This window comes from Barbus barbus (assembly GCF_936440315.1).
Source record: "Barbus barbus genome assembly, chromosome: 32".
Lineage (NCBI taxonomy): Eukaryota > Metazoa > Chordata > Actinopteri > Cypriniformes > Cyprinidae > Barbus > Barbus barbus.
This window is the reverse complement of record NC_136760.1, coordinates 1,748,621-1,765,814: the sequence shown is the minus strand read 5'-3', so window position 1 is coordinate 1,765,814 and position 17,194 is coordinate 1,748,621. Positions and strand designations below refer to the sequence as shown.

Sequence of the window (17,194 nt, the reverse complement as noted above, 5' to 3'; positions counted from 1 at the left end):
TTTCAGGATTATTTGATTAACAGAAAGTTCAAAAGAACAGCATTTATTTGAAACAGAATACACTTGTAACATTATAAATGTCACTTTTGATCAATTTAATGCATCCTTGATTAAAAGTATTAATTCATTTTAAAAATATATATCAAAAAGAGTAGTTTATGTTTGATTAATTAGACATGACAAAAGATAATGCACTTGACAAAGCCATAAACCAAAACACCTGTCCTCAAGGCAAATAAAAACATGTATTAAAAGATGAATTCCAAACTAATAATAAAGTATGAACTGAAATGAAGCTCTGATTAAAAAGCAGCTAATATCTAGATGTGCTCACAGCGTCCTCTAGTGTCCAAAATCATGCCATCACAGTACATGAGCTCAACACAATTCACAAACAAACACGTCTAGTATTGTGTTCTTCTCCCTGAATTAAAACTAAAAATTAAATATGTCAACATACTCCCATCAGAATGAGAAAACCAGTGGAAAATCGTAGTGATTTTGACAATTGCATGCAATTTGCGCAAACAGCATTTAACCATCCTTCCTTTATTTCTACAAAGATCCCATTAGAGACTGAGGTGGAAGGCAGTTTATGCTCGATGTAAACTATGGATTTCAAGCCCTCAGTAGAAGCATCATAAACAATAAAATGATGCTAAAAGTCTCGTATGAAAGACTGAATCCGTTTCACAGTTGTATAGATAAAAACACTACCGTTTTTGCACCCCTGTGACCTGCATAATTGATTTACAGGATAATACTGAATATGAGGGCTGATACAGGAGCCATTACCCATCCAAGCACAAATCAAGATGTTTTACTGGCGCTTGCTCTGCAGCACTCCCCTCCAGTCGTCGGCCCAGGACTGAAGGCGTCTCTGGGATGAATTTGACGGCAGGTGCTTGTTGTGGCAGGCAGTGAACAGGACATGCTCCCAGGACGGATTGGGCTCCACACCTGCGGCAGAAACACAAAGACGTCGTTCCTGCAGAGCTCGTGTGGGTCTGGAGCGGTAAAGCAGGCTCTTACTCACCCAGGATATCAGGTTTGTCATCGATGAGGATGTCTCCGGTCACTATGGTCTTGTCTCTGGTCAAGATGATCTGCTCCAGGAACTCGGAGCCCAGATGTTTCTCCACCCAGGCATACTGGGGACAAACACACTTCATTAGAGGAAGCCATGGAAACAGGTGGAAACGCACTGAAATCTGGTTCAAACTGCTTGTGTGTGTGTTTATTTTGCATTTATTTTACACATTCAAAACAGCATATTGGGTAAAAACATTTTTTAATCTTCACTATAAGTTTAATACTTTTTCTAATTGCTGTTAAATAAATCATCAATAAAAAGGGGAAAAAAATCTATATAATATCCTGCTCTCATCAAACTCCCAGCAATGGGATTGCTTCAATTTAGTATTACATGTTTCATATAAATGTACATAAAATAAATAATAATTAAATTTAATATTTTTTTCTGCTCAAAAGGCAGAATATGAAAATAACAGATGAACAGATGTACCAAAACATAATAATTACTCTAACATTAACTCATTTAAATCTGGAAATAAATAGACAGTTACTTTGTTATTTTGACTAATTTCACGAAAAGTTATTTTGTAAAACAAATAAGAAATATTTCAGATTATTTTAGGTCACTAAGTTAATGAACAGCCACTAATCAAGTGAAATTGAGCAGCAATTCTGTTAAAATATTTTTGTTTCTAAAGTCTAAAGAAACATACTATGTCAAACTAAATTATTAATTATAATTTATTATGATGTCAGGATATTTTTGACTTTGTCAAATGAGTTTTATTTCTATTCATCAGACATTCAAGAGATGTGTTCAATTTAATTTTGAATAAATTTATATATTAAAAAAAATGGGTCGGAAATGACCGTGTCCTTGTTACATAAATAAGTACCAAGTATTATGAATTAACACCATGTACTTACTATATGTTTGGGGTTTGGACTCATTTACACATAATTGACTGTTATTAAGGACACACTTAAATAAAGAAATGAATATCAGGTCACTGACCCTGAATAGTGGACAAGGACTTTGGACCCCACTATATACACAATCAATCAATCAATCAACCAATCAGATCAAAGTCCATCTATAAATGAAGCTCCACCTCAGTTTAAGGGAATCTTACCTTTTCATACGGACAGTAGCTGTAATGTTTGATAGGACTGGTGCAAATGAAGACATCTGTACTGGGTGAAGGAAAGAGAAACTAAGCAAGAGTCATTTTATAACTAGCAAACTAAACATGTACTCAAGGCAGATTACTAGCTGTGCTTTTATGCAAGACGGGAGGTTAATAACTGGGTGAAGTAGTTCATCTGTAATTTACTGCGACTGTCACACAAACAAACACTTCAGATTAACATATGAAATGAATCACAGAACTAGTACAGCAAGACAACGTCCCGCAGACACGGGCTTGAATCTGTAAGTGTTTTGTGGATCAAATGTCTGGTTGAACTTACTTCTCCATCTTGGCCATCTCCTTCACCGCCTCCACTCCTCCAGGAAGAGGCTCCAGGTCAATGAAGAAGTTTTTGGACTGCCATATGCTGATGGCCTTTTCCTGCAGTCAATGCAAACTTTGATTATTGTCATTCAACATTAATGCAAAATTTCTTATCATGATTATAGTGACCGAAATGATCAGTATTATCACGGTATTATTAAAATAGTGCTGTCAAATGATTCATTACGATTAATCGCATCCAAAATAAAAGATTTGGTTTACATAATATATGTGTGTAATATACAGAAATACTCACACATACAGTATATATTTTGGAAATATTTACATGCATACATTTATATTCTTATATTTTATAAATATATAAACATAACATATTTTTCTTAAATATATACATGCATGTTTCTGTGTATTAATATATATATACACAACACACACACATATATTATGTAAACTAAATCTTTTATTTTGGATGCGAATAATCGTTTGCCAGCAACACTAAGACAATAACATTACCAATGATGTCCGAATTTAAAATGTCAACATGACTGACAATAATTTATTTAATAACATGTTCAAATATCATGTAAATGTTCAAATAAAGCTTTAAAAAAAGTTTCTTAAACCTCACATTTCAGCCTTTAAGTAAAGGGTCAAAATGATAATTAATTAATAAATTATGTATATTATCTGAATTGTTTAAATGTGTAGAAGCTTGTTTTTCATTAACCGGTCAAAATGTACAGCAGGGCATGCAAATGTGGTCTATTTTATGACCAGACAGAAGCTGCTGCACAGGAGCTGAATGTGAATGTAATTCTCTGTAAATCCAGTCTCTGACAGCAGGTGGCGCTTCTGGAGCAGCAGAATTACAGCTGTTTCCCGTAACCTCCAGCGCTGCGATTAAAACACTACTTTATTAGGCATCACATGGAGCCAAGATGAAAATAAAATGCCACTCAATCTGTTCTGAAAACAGTCAGAACCTTCAGAGGAAATATATATATATATATATAATATATGTGTGTGTGTGTGTGTGCCTGAGACTGATGTAACTAGTTAGTTGGAAAGCCAGTCTCCTAGTTTAACCAGCTGTTAAAATACCTCAAACCGTTCTAAAATTAACCAACATTGTGTGGTTTAGGATAACAGCAAAACCAGTTTAGACCTAACCTTTTAAGGTCTACTGTATCATACTTGATATAGGCCTATGAATTTATAAGGTATGTAAATGCCTTTATTAACAAGTAAAAGCTCTTTTAGTGTAATTGTAGAAACGTCCAGCTTCATCTGGTGCTTCATGTGTCTTTCTCTGACAAATCTTGACTGATTTTTATCAACTAAATGTAAGAATAACTAGTAATATTTCCAGATGAACACTTACTGAAGCAGCTCAGCTTTACTTGATTCTCCATCAATCTTTTTTGTTTTTTTTAGTAAAATCAGTGCGTCTCAAATCTGATCATCAGGACCTTTAGAGGAGTGTTTGTTTCCAGAAGCTTTACTTTCACTGTTCCTCAGCGTTTATTTCTTCATCTCTCAATCAGCGTTAGATTGCATTGCATGTTTGGATCATTTCAATCTCATCTTACTAAGATATACAGTATTATTGGCAATATAGAGCGACAAACTGATATTTATATAATTTTATGTCAGTATCTGCTGTACTGATTTACATTACAAGCCTTCGAAGTTTATACTGTTTGGTCACATATCAACATCTACAGTTCTACATCAAGATTTTGCTATCCTAAAATCTTTCCTCCATGTACACTACGAGTAAAAATAACTCTTTTCTATTTGAATATATTTAATTTAGTGATTTCAAAACTGATTTTTGAATATAATTACTCTAATCATTCTAATTTGCTGCTCAAAAAACAATTGTGTTGAAAACAGCAGAGTATATATTTTTTCAGGTTTCTTTCGTTCAGAAGAACTTATATAAACCTTTTGTATCATTATAAATGTCTTTGACCAGTTTAATGCATGCTTTGCTAAATAAAAGCATTCATTTCTATAATAAATGATACTGATTCAAATCTTTTGGTGTATAATGTTACAGAAGCTTTCCATTTAAGATAAATGATGCTGGAAATTCAGCTTTGATCACAGCAATAAATGACACTAAAACATATTCACAGCTATTTTAAATAGTAATATATTTCACAATATGACTGTATTTTGGATCAAATAAAAGCAGGTGAGTCTATCAGACAATAGGAGTCTAATATGATATGATGTCTTCCACACACACTTACACACAGATCACTCCTCATGTCTCCATACTGTGTGGACACCCAGAACCCTCTTCTGTCCTCTAAAGATATAAAAGGCTCTCTTGGGAACTTCTGCTTGTACTTCTTTAAGAATCCTCCCTCGAAGTCCGCGATGACTCCGTCCATATCCAGCAGCACCCTCAGTCTGCGCTCAGTAGTGCTTCTCTCGACACATCTCGCTATCCTCGCTACTAAACTCATGATTAGCTCATAGAGGCTGCTGTGTGCTCATCTCTTGCTGTTGATCTGCTTGTAAACGCGTTTGTTGGGTCTGAGGCTCTCATGTTTTTGTTGAATTGCAGCGTCGCGTATCTGTATTTGTTTACAGCTGTGTATCAAACGCTATGAAGCCCGTTACTGTTACACTAAAATGTTTACGTTCTCAAAAATCATGCTGTAATCTGGTGGCTATAATCTCCACCTGAGATTACAGGCAAAGAGAGAGATCCCACACCCTTCATCCTTTCCCTCAAAGGGACCAACAGGAAGTCGAACAGTCGGGTTCCGGAAGTTAACGCCCTGTTTATTTTCTCCACAGGGAAACTGATTTTAAGCGATAAACATTAAAGATAGACCTACTGTGAGCTCAGAGGATGTTAATCGATGCTGTGTGCTTCTGGCGAAGTGTTTATATCCACTTCATGATCGTGTTTAACAGCGGAGTCCCTGGTGAAAAACTACATTTCCCATGATTCCCTCGCAAGTGAGTGGCGCCAAAACTCTTTTAAAACGTACACAATCATTATCTTTATATCAATAACTGTATTTTTTTATTTTAGTTAGTTTTAATTTTGTTTCCATTACGTCATTGTAGTTTACAGTCTTGCACTTTAATCGTTTGTCTGAAATTCAAATACTTTTTGGTTCAAATCACCTCGGAGCTGCTTGATTTGATTCATGGCTTACAAATAATCTACTTTTAATGGGAACTCTTTTCAGTACTTTATAAGAAATCGTTTTATGATGTATATAGTATATTAAAATATTATTTGTGGCTATCGCCCCGCTTATTATTATTATTATTTTTCTCTTTCTCTGAAATGATGGAAAATATAAAGAATTAACCTATAATACATTACATTATTATTTAACAGATAATATGTAAAATGCTCGTCTCTCCAGTCAGAAAATCTTTGTTTTGCACCGGAAGAAGTCCTGACACGTTTATTTCTTAAAGACACATCGATTTCAGATGCAATATCCTGCGAGCTTTTGATGTAAATAAAACATTTAGCTCTAAATACATAACATATATATTTGTGTGTTGAAATATTTAAACATAATCTCAAAAAATATAATTCGCTTTCCAGCAGGAAAGATCTCGTGCCTGAGATCTCGTGGAATCTCAGCTGTCACTCAAACCTCGCGATATTTGCGTGCTGTTGGCGGCTGAGGGCCCGTCTCTTCTGTACAGGAGAGCTGTTTCTGATATTTGAATGAAAAACATCTTCCCAAAAGCGCAAAACGATGGCTTCGGCTCTGGAGCAGTTCGTGAATAACGTGCGGCAACTCTCCGCTCAAGGTACCGGCGTTTACACGGTTCGCGAGCACTCAGAATAACGAATACATGCGCTAACTAGCTTAATGCTAAAGCCGTTAGCGCGATAGCATGCTAGTTGTTTATATATCAGGCAGTAACACATGGCGTTTGTTTATCTTATTCTGTTCGTCCAAGTGGAAATAAAAAACTAAATGCTGCAGAACAAAGCTTATACATGGACTGCTTGGCTTTTACACCAGTGAAATGACTGGAGGTGTCATGTTAGCTGAGTCATTTATAAAATATGGTATAAAATGCCACCATAACAATACTACGACACTTTCTCTGTCACATGCAGCCAATTTTCGATCAGAAGGACAGGTTATTATTATTTAAAAGCTAAATATGAGATCTTGATTGTGTCTATATTTGCGTTAAACTGATGTGAAATCATGTTTTCATTCATAATGCTGTGTTTCTCAGGTCAGATGACTCAACTGTGTGAGCTGATCAATAAAAGCGGGGAGCTTCTAGCCAAGAATCTCTCCCATCTGGACACTGTTCTGGGAGCGTTGGACATCCAGGAACATTCCCTCGGTGTTTTAGCTGTTTTGTAAGTCAGTGACTTGTTGACTTGCAGCGGATGTCTTTAATGGCCATTTGAAAAAACGGTGGTGTCTTTTAATTGTATTGCAGGTTTGTGAAGTTTTCCATGCCAAACATCCCTGATTTTGAGACCCTGTTTTCCCAAGTCCAACTCTTCATCAGCACCTGCAATGGAGAGCACATCCGATACGCCACAGACACATGTACGGAAACACATCAGCGGTATAAACGCATTCTCTTCATTGTGCTTTATAATCTGTGCTAATATGTTGTGTTTTATTCCTGCATGCAGTTGCTGGTCTGTGCCACCAGTTGACAACCGCCCTTGTAGAAAGAAAACAGGCAAGTGTCTCTTGATCATTTTGGAGTTGTTACCTTTGCATGATAAAGCTGACATTAAGTTTTCTCTTACTTTACAGCCTTTGCGTGGAATAAGTATAATTAAACAGGCCATAGACAAGATGCAGATGAACACAAACCAGCTTACCTCAGTGCATGCAGACCTGTGTCAGGTGAGTCAACTATTAGATTTAAGAGCTGTGAAAAACTGGTCATTTGATGCCCTTAAACATTTATTACTTTACAGGTAATTAAAGGAATAGTTCATCCAAACATTCCAAGATGTAGATGAGTTTGTTTCTTCATCAGATTTGGAGAAATGTAGCATTACATCGCTTGTTCAGCAATGGATCCTCTGCAGTGAATGGGTGCCGTCAGAATGAGAGTCCAAACTAGGGCTGAACGATTAATTTAATTTGCGATATGAAAAAAAACAAAATTTTTCAATCGCAGAGGCTGCGATTATAATTGTGTGGTATGGATGTCAGAGTGTGGTTTGTATGTGTGTCATAAAAACAAATTGTGTGTGTGTTCTTGTAAAAATTGAGAGAGAGAAACTCTTGTAAATCACAAATCCAAGCACTGTGTGCAGCAGCAGAGTTTTGCTGGCATCTAATGGGGAAAATGTGGTACTGCGCCCAAACAAAATTTGACTGAAAGCTCATTTTTTGAGATATCAACCTCAAATTTGGAACACAACTTGTTTAGATTTATGGCTTTGATTTTCTAGCAGGTTTAGAGTTCAACATGTTTCATATATAAAATATTGTTCATAAATCATTTTCATAAACTTAAACCTGTATAACGTTTTTTTGGTTTCACTTTTTAAACTTTTTTTACTTCAAAAAATAATATGCCATGGGTCTTCTTTAAACAAGACCAAACTTAAGTCTGTGCTTCCAATTTTTATGACTTTTTTTGACATGGACATTACATCATCGTAACAAATAGGCCTGGCCTACAGAAAATAACATTTATGTTTAATATTGTGTTGGTCATACAATGATTTATTGCTTGTCTTTGTTGAATAATACAGAACATAAAGAGCTTTAAAAAATAATTGCAAATTAAATCGCAATATTGGTAAAAAAAAAAGTGCAATTAGATTATTTTCCAAAATCGTTCAGCCCTAGTCTAAACAGCTGTTAAAAACATCACAATAATCCACACCTCTCCAGTCCATCAGTTAACATCTGGAGAAGACGTTTTCAACTTCAAACTGTTGTTTAGGGCTAATCTACGAGTTCATAATCCATAATAACGATGGATGGACTGGAGTGGTGTGGATTAATGTGATGTTTTTATCAGCTGTTTGGACTCATTCTGACGGCACCCATTCACTGCAGAGGATCTTGTAAGCAACTACACAGTTGCCATAACATTGTGTAGTACCAGGAAATCCCTCAAAATTCAAAATATTATTGAAAAATATAGTCCAAAAATATTTTGACCACAAATGTGATCCCTATGTGATGGATGCCAGAGGGTGAAATGTTCTTGATCGTTTGATGTTTATTGTGTAACTAACGATTCGGTCCTATGTTTGCAGTTATGCCTTTTAGCGAAGTGCTTCAAACCTGCAGTCCCATTCCTGGAGTTAGACATGATGGATATTTGCAAGGAGAACGGAGCGTATGACGCAAAGCACTTTCTATGTTTTTACTACTATGGAGGCATGATCTACACGGGTCTGAAGAACTTTGAACGGGCGCTGTATTTTTTTGAGCAGGTATTTATTTATTTTTACACAGTTTTACTTCTGCTAATGCTGGGACAGTACCGCTAGACATTCTATATGTTGGCCTTTTGGCGATTATTAAAAAATCTGTTCAAAATTCTACTTTTTATTTATTTATAAGGAAAGTTGATCATTTTACTAAACAGCAGTTACGGCCTAGTATATTCCAAATGTTTAATGTAGAGAAAAAAAACATCATACAAATGTACTTAAATATAATCTAGGCATGTTTTTCACAAAATGAACATTTAATCATTTTTAAGTTTCATGCACAACAATACATGGTAATAAACAACAGTATTTACTTACTAAAACATTTGATTTGATTCAATATCATTAAGTGATGGCACTAATGAATCAGAATTGATGCATTGAGGTAAAATGAATCAAATTCAGTTTTTGCTGTTCAAGTCTTAATGAAAACTTAATAACCAAATAAAAAGCACATCAAAATCATTGTGATATTCACAATTAATATGACATTATGAATGATTTGTAAACATCTGGAATATTTTCCATTTTCATGTCTGTTGTCTAAGCATCACTTTTGCACTTTCTGTCTATTTTCAGGCAATAACCACTCCGGCAATGGCTGTCAGTCACATCATGTTAGAAGCATACAAGAAGTACATCCTGGTGTCCCTCATCCTTCATGGCAAAGTACAGCAGCTCCCCAAATACACATCACAGATCGTGGGCCGGTTCATAAAGGTGAGTCTTTCTGCCTCGACACCGTGGCTTTGGATTGACTGAAAAGACCCCGTGAGCTCATCATGTTTTGTGTGTGTGTGTGTGTTTGTGACGTAAAGCCCCTCAGTAACGCTTACCACGAGCTGGCTCAGGTCTACGCCACCAACAACCCCACTGAGCTGCGCGCTCTGGTCAACAAACACAGCGAGGCGTTTACACGAGACAACAACACCGGCCTGGTCAAACAATGCCTGTCCTCGGTCTACAAGAAAAACATTCAGAGGCTAACCAAGGTCTGAACTTTCTCTAATGGCATGTTCTGCATGTATTACAGCAGTATACTGTTAGTAGGGCTAATCAACTTCTTTAATCGAATTCATAACATTCATTCATTGCAGATTAATTGCACATCAATTTGGGCTGAGAAATTACCCCAAAAAATCATTTAGAGTCAATCTTGTGGTAGACATTACAAAAAAAAGTAGCTTACTTTGGTTCAGTATAGACTTCATTATACACTAGGGCTGCCCGATTATGGCAAAAATCTTAATCACGATTGTTTTGGTCAATACTGTAATCATGATTATTTAACACTATTATTAGTGGGTCTTATAACGAAAGCTTAATACGAGTGATTCATTACACCAAATATACACTTTCTGTAAATAAGGTTGCTATGAAATGTACATTTTAGATACAAGCAAAATTTTCAATACCATTCTCAATACCACATCAGAATACTAGGGTAAGTTATATAAGTTACAAAAAAAGTCCTCAATAAGCAGCCAGTAATATGATAAAAACAAAAAAGCAAAGGTAAAAACAATAGAAAAAAACGATACAAATGAAATAAACAGTGCTTTAAGGTTCTTGTGCAAGTCTAAAGTATTCCGCTAACAGCCTGCTACAGAAATTGAATAATCAAATGTAAAATAAAACGGCATAGTCTTCACTGTAAGAATTAAAACTTGCTTTATTTCGTATTAAAGCTACAAAAGTCCTTCAGTCAAGAGAAGTGAGTGATTATCTCTTTCTTTTGTTTGATTAATATTACAGATGGCAGAAGGAATGTTACCCGTTGTCGCTTTAAGAGCCGCACAGATCCAATATAATGTTACACGTGTGTTTTCATTCTCAAATGTTTACGTTCACTTAAGACATAACTGATGAGGGTTTACATGAATAATCACCAAGCAAGTTCTATTTCATGCTTTTAAAAACACGAACAAGTCTAATAAACATGAATAAATCAAGCACGTCCCATTTTTGTGAAAATCACATGATTTTACTGATTTGAACGATACATTTGGGCTTTTATGGAGGAGTGAAACCACACCTCTGGAAAGGGGCGGAATGGGATGCAATAATCATTTTATGTCGATTATTGGATTTTCATAATCGTTTTAAGTCAGAAATCGAAACGTTTGATTAATTGCACAGCCTTATTACACACTACGCTACAATGCCATAAAAGGGTTTTTATGAAGTGCCAGTTTGGTATATTCACACAGGCTGTTCAGCAATTAGAATTGCAAAAATAATCCTGAGATTAATGGGTTTTAAATAGGCATTCCTGTTTTTGTTTTTTAAATGAATATATGAATAATGAAACCGTAATCTCAGTTCAACTAAACAGAAATGGTCATCTCTGTTCTTGTGATTGACAGACGTTCTTGACATTATCCTTACAAGACATGGCGAGTCGAGTTCAGCTCTCCGGCCCACAAGAAGCCGAGAAATACGTCCTACATATGGTATGAACTCAGCCTCACCATGACATTCAGATGCGTTTTACATCTCAATCACTTGACGTTTCATATTCATTTAACATTTGAGGTTTGTGCTCAAATCTTTCATCTCTCAGATCGAGGATGGAGAGATTTATGCAAGTATTAACCAGAAAGATGGCATGGTCTGTTTCCATGACAACCCTGAGAAATACAACAACCCTGCGATGCTCCACAAAATCGACCAAGAGGTTTGTAATGATCTTCATTCAGTGCTCGTGTACAAGAGAACGAGATCAAGTTAAGCACCAGAGAGCATTTTATCTTCTTAATCATTATTATTTCAAGGGCATTTGAGAGAAATATTAATAATATGCATAGAAAACTCAATATATTATATAATGTTCAACAAATAATAGTCAGAAGATCATATCAAGTTCATAAACGCATAAAGATAACAAAATGTTGTTTATTATAATATAATAAAATAATATTATAAATGCAGTAAAAAAAAAAGTAATATTGTGAATAATTACAATTTAAAATAACATATTTTCTATTATTTATTATAATATAATGAAATAAATATTGTTAAAACAGTAATATTGTGAGATATTACAATTTAAAATTATTGTTTTCTATTTTTTCCATTTATTGTAATAACAGTAATATTGTGAAAAACTGCAATTTAAAATAACTAATTCCAATTTTTTGTTTTGTTATAGCAATAAAATAATATAAATGTTACAGATACAGTAAACAGATGTTGTGAAATGTTAATACAACTTAACATTTATTTTATATTCTATATATATATATATATATATATATATATATATATATATATATATATAACCAAGATGGCGCCGCTGATGGCAGCTATTGCGCGTTGCTCTTCAGTGTTTGTACTGTTTTTCATGTTTTTTGTTTTTCAAATAAGATCAGTTTTACCAGGGATGACCTGCTGAACATTCGGCAGAACACACCACAAAATCTTTTACCGGATTTAGATTTTTCGGATGTTTTGCTGGACATTGTAGTTGGCGGAGCAGTAGCTCTGGTCAAACGCTACAGGAGGTGCAGGCGGGGGAAGAGAGCTGGAGCGCTCGTGAAGCTTCGTCAGCGCGGATTTCGAACGGCGTTGCCTAGCATCCATCTGGAGAATCTCCGCTCTCTACCCAAAAAAACGGATAAACTCCTTCTGCTCTCCCAGACAAACAAGGACTTTTCTAACTGTTTCTAACTCTGCTGCCCTGTGTTTCATGGAAACCTGGCTAAATGGCGACATACCGGACAGCGCGATTCATCTGATTCACCTAATTACCAGCTGATCAGAGCAGATCGTGATGCGGAATCAACGGGGAAATCACGCGGCGGCGGGACGTGCTTTTACATCAATGAGAGGTGGTGTACAGATGTAACTGTGTTAAAGAAGATGTGCTGTTCAGATCTAGAAACGCTCTTCTTTAACTGTAAGCCGTTCTACTCGCTGCGGGAGTTCTGCTCGTTCGTTCTCGTGAGTGTCTACATTCCACCGCAAGCGCATGTGAGCTCAGCTTTACAGAAACTCGCTGATCTGATCACAGAGAGTGAGCAACAACACCCGGACTCTGTTTTAATCATTCTAGGGGACTTTAATAAAGCAAATCTCTTCCGTGAACTGCCAAAATACAGACAGCATGTTACATGTCCCACCAGAGACAGTAATATATTGGATCACTGTTACACAACAATAAAGGACGCATATCACTCGGTTCCACGAGCAGCTTTAGGACTCTCTGATCACTGTTTGATTCATCTTATTCCGACCTACAGGCAGAAACTTAAATCTGCAAAGCCTGTATTGCGATCTGTTAAAAGATGGACTAATGAAACAGAGCGGGATTTACAAGCCTGTTTCGACCTGACTGATTGGACTGTTTTTGAAGCTGCGGCAAATGATCTGGACGAGCTCACAGAGACTGTAACATCTTATATCAGTTTCTGTGAGGACATGTGCATTCCTACCAGGACTCATCTAATCTACAACAACGACAAACCATGGTTCACTGCAAAACTCAGACAGCTCCGTCAGGCCAAAGAAGATGCTTACAGAAAAGGGGATAAAGTCTTGTACAAACAGGCCAAATACACACTGGAAAATGAGATCAGAGTGGCAAAGAGGAATGATTCTGACAAGCTAAGGAAAAAAATTATCTTCCAGTGATCCCCACACCTACAATTCAAATCAGCGAAGATGATGTGTGCCAGGTCTTCAGGAAGAACAAAAGAAGGAAAGCACAAGGCCCAGACGGTGTGTCACCAGCCTGCCTAAAAATCTGTGCTGATCAGCTGGCCCCCATCTTCACACAGATCTTCAATAGATCACTGGAGCTGTGTGAAGTCCCCTCATGCTTCAAACGCTCCACCATCATCCCCGTCCCAAAGAAACCCCAAATTACTAGACTTAATGACTACAGACCTGTGGCCCTAACGTCTGTAGCCATGAAATCATTTGAAAGACTGGATTTGGCTTATCTGAAGGACATCACTGGTCCCTTACTGGACTCCCTGCAGTTTGCCTTCAGAGCAAAAAGGTCTGTGGATTATGCAGTCAACATGGGACTGCACTTCATCCTGAAGCATCTGGACAGACCAGGGACTTATGTGAGGATCCTGTTTGTGGACTTCAGCTCCGCTTTTAACACCATCATCACGGAAACCCTTCAGAATAAACTAACCCAGCTCTCCGTCTCCACCTCCGTCTGTCAGTGGATCAATAGCTTCCTGACAGACAGCAGTTAGTAAAGCTTGGCAAATTCACATCCAGCACTCGTACCATCAGGACTGGAGCTCCTCAGGGCTGCGTACTCTCCCCACTGCTCTTCTCCCTCTACACCAACAACTGCACATCTAAAGACCCCTCTGTCAAGCTCCTGAAGTTTGCAGATGACACCACACTGATTGGCCTCATCCAGGACGGTGACGAGTCTGCTTACAGACAGGAGGTTAAGGAGCTGGCTGTCTGGTGCAGTCTCAACAACCTGGAGCTTAGCACGCTCAAAACTGTGGAGATGATCGTGGACTTCAGGAGAAACCCCCCCTGCTCTCCCCCCACTCACCATCATGAACAGCACTGTGACTGCAGTGGAGTCATTCAGATTCCTGGGCACCACCATCTCTCAGGACCTGAAGTGGGATATTCACATAGACTCCATTGTCAGGAAGGCCCAGCAGAGGTTGTACTTTCTTCACCAGCTGAGGAAGTTCAACCTGCCACAGGACTTACTGAAACAGTTCTACTCCGCCATCATTGAATCCATCCTCTGCACCTCAATAACTGTCTGGTTCAGCTCAGCTACCAAATCTGACCTCAGAAGACTACGGAGGGTAGTCCGGACTGCTGAGCGGATCATTGGTACAACCCTCCCCACTCTCCAAGAACTGTACTTATCCAGAGTGAGCAAAAGGGCTGGCAAAATCACTCTGGACCCCTCACATCCAGCACACTCCCTCTTTGAACTGTTACCATCTGGTCGACGCTACAGAGCTCTGAGCACCAGAACGACCAGACACAGAAACAGTTTCTTCCCTCAGGCAATCCATCTCATGAACACTCAACAATAAACGTGGAACACACAACGAATACATTCACCACACTCACTTCTTTTATTTTTATTTTCTCATTTCTAATTTGCACATACTTGACCTGTACATACATAGTTGTCTATATTATATATTGTGTTTTTGCTGCTTTGTACATTGCCTATTTGGATATTTGTTTATAATTCTTTTATTACCTGTGTCCTGTCCTGTTACTGTCTTTCTGTTGCACTGTGGAGCTTCTGTCAATACAACAAATTACTTGTATGTGTAAACATACTTGGCTAATAAAGCTCATTCTGATTCTGATTCTAAATTAAAGTTTTTTTTGTTCAAAATCTAAATACACTCATAATATGCTGCAGGTATTGGGATTTTGAGAAACGTAAAAATAAAGGCAAAATATTTCAGATTCTGCACTTGAAATGCAATATAATGTTTATGCACCACTGCATTAATGGCAGTCGTTTTGTAGTGTTATCCACTGATGCCTCACTGTTATCTGTCTTGACTCTGATGCAGATGCTGAAATGTATAGAGTTAGATGAAAAACTAAAGTCCATGGATCAAGAAATCACTGTAAACCCCCAGTTTGTGCAAAAGGTACTAGTCTGAACAAGCTCATGAATCATCAATTCAATTACAGGCTTCTAAAGGACAAGCTTTTATAACCAGGTGGTCTGTTCTTTGTTTTAGAGCATGGGAATGCAAGAGGATGACGTCGGCAGCAAGACGTCGAGCTACTCTTGAGGCCCTTGGGCGGATCGCTGCTTTGCTCACATCCCCTTCCTCGTCCTAAAGCTGGAAGACCTTCATGAGAGCAAAATCAGTTGGACTAAATCGGAGGAAAACATAAATGTGTGGAATGACCTTTTTTTGGTTCTGTCACAGCGCACCCTAAACAAGAACTTGTTTTTGTCAGTGTTTATTTATCAATGCTTGGTTGACATGCCACTGCATCATTTATGGTCATACAAATAAAGATACTGGACTTCTTTGTTCAAAAGAGTTGTGGAAATTGCATTTGTGTACACAGAATGAAATAAAGAAACCATCTTAAGATCATTTGAACGGGTAGATTGTCATCCAATCCATGCTAAATATTATGCCGTGTTCTCATCTCCAAACTGTATCTTCAGGCTTGCTGTCTCCATTTAGTGCATTGACATTTATGCGATCTTTCGGCGGCTCAAAGACTGACAGCTTCTCTACTTTTCATGCTCTTTCACCCAAAGTCAGTCTCAAGTTAACCGAATAATGCGTCGGTTGATCTAATGTTTTCTTCAGCCTGGAGGTTGCCTGCTGTTCCTGCAGTGATTCAGCATTCAGACATGGCCCGTGGTGAAGGAGTTGCTCCGGCCCTCTAGAGGTCTCTCATATTTGGGCTTTACCATAAATAGATTACTCATCAAATACCTAGAAACTACTGCTACTAGAGCCTAGGTTCCACCAAAAACGGGTTTAACCCCCGAATTATGGGAATATTGACTTGTAATATTTATAAACAATTTTGGTGTCATTACCAAATTACATGATAATATTTTTTAACACTTCATTTAGCAATTTTCCGGTGTTTCCTGAGAGGAAAGTCTTGTGTCACTGCCAAATTATATCAGAAAATTAAGGTTTGTCTTGTTAAATAGGGTTCGTTTCCTTACAACATTATTTATAAGCAATTTATTAAAGCTATCGGGGTGTTCCTTGCATGAGAGGAATGTCTTATATTCCTCTGTCTCACAAAATTGAGTGTTGTCTTGTTCAGTTTCAGTTTTACTGAGGCTTCATTTTCTTGAAATATTATTTAGAAACAATTTTATTAATTTTGTAATATTGTATATGCCTGTGTCACTACCACACTGGATCATAAAATTGAGGTTTGTGTTGTTACATAGTTTGTTTTCTTAATATAACTTATAAATAATTAATTATTGGGATGCTTCTTGACAGAAATGTCTAATATTTCTGTATCACTATTAAATCATAAAATTGATGTTAAATTTCAAATAACCTTCCTTTAATATTACTTATAAACAATTCATTAAAGAATTTGGGGGGGTATTTTTTTGGTTTTTTTTTTGAGAGAGGAATGCCTTATACTCTTGCATCTAAGATTAGATCATAAAATTGAGGTTTGCCTTGTTAAATAAGGTTAATTTCCTAACAATATTATTTATAAAGAATTTATTAAAGTTATTAGGGTGTTTCTTGAGAGGAGCGTCTCATATTCCTGTCACTAGCACATCACA

The 17,194-nt window shown here is 37.0% G+C and overlaps 2 protein-coding genes across 2 annotated transcripts; one reads left to right on the top strand and one right to left on the bottom strand.

The window, feature by feature from the left end:
• Nucleotides 1-151: 151 nt before the first annotated feature.
• Nucleotides 152-5,277, bottom strand: LOC306852033 (5'(3')-deoxyribonucleotidase, mitochondrial-like). The gene is made up of 5 exons (XM_079388625.1): nt 4,769-5,277; nt 2,506-2,606; nt 2,169-2,229; nt 1,037-1,151; nt 152-960 (listed from the first exon to the last, which is right to left on the bottom strand). Exons 1-5 carry the CDS (start codon nt 4,985-4,987, stop codon nt 821-823), a joined length of 636 nt encoding a protein of 211 aa, XP_079244751.1. The 5' UTR covers nt 4,988-5,277; the 3' UTR covers nt 152-820.
• A 4-nt stretch (nt 5,278-5,281) lies between these two features.
• cops3 (COP9 signalosome subunit 3) lies at nt 5,282-16,949 on the top strand. The gene is made up of 13 exons (XM_079388624.1): nt 5,282-5,489; nt 6,097-6,308; nt 6,750-6,879; nt 6,963-7,075; nt 7,165-7,214; nt 7,292-7,384; nt 8,761-8,940; nt 9,520-9,660; nt 9,759-9,932; nt 11,307-11,393; nt 11,504-11,617; nt 15,471-15,551; nt 15,645-16,949. The coding sequence occupies exons 2-13, from the start codon at nt 6,254-6,256 to the stop codon at nt 15,696-15,698; spliced, it is 1,272 nt and encodes a 423-aa protein (XP_079244750.1). The 5' UTR covers nt 5,282-5,489; nt 6,097-6,253; the 3' UTR covers nt 15,699-16,949.
• Nucleotides 16,950-17,194: the final 245 nt, after the last annotated feature.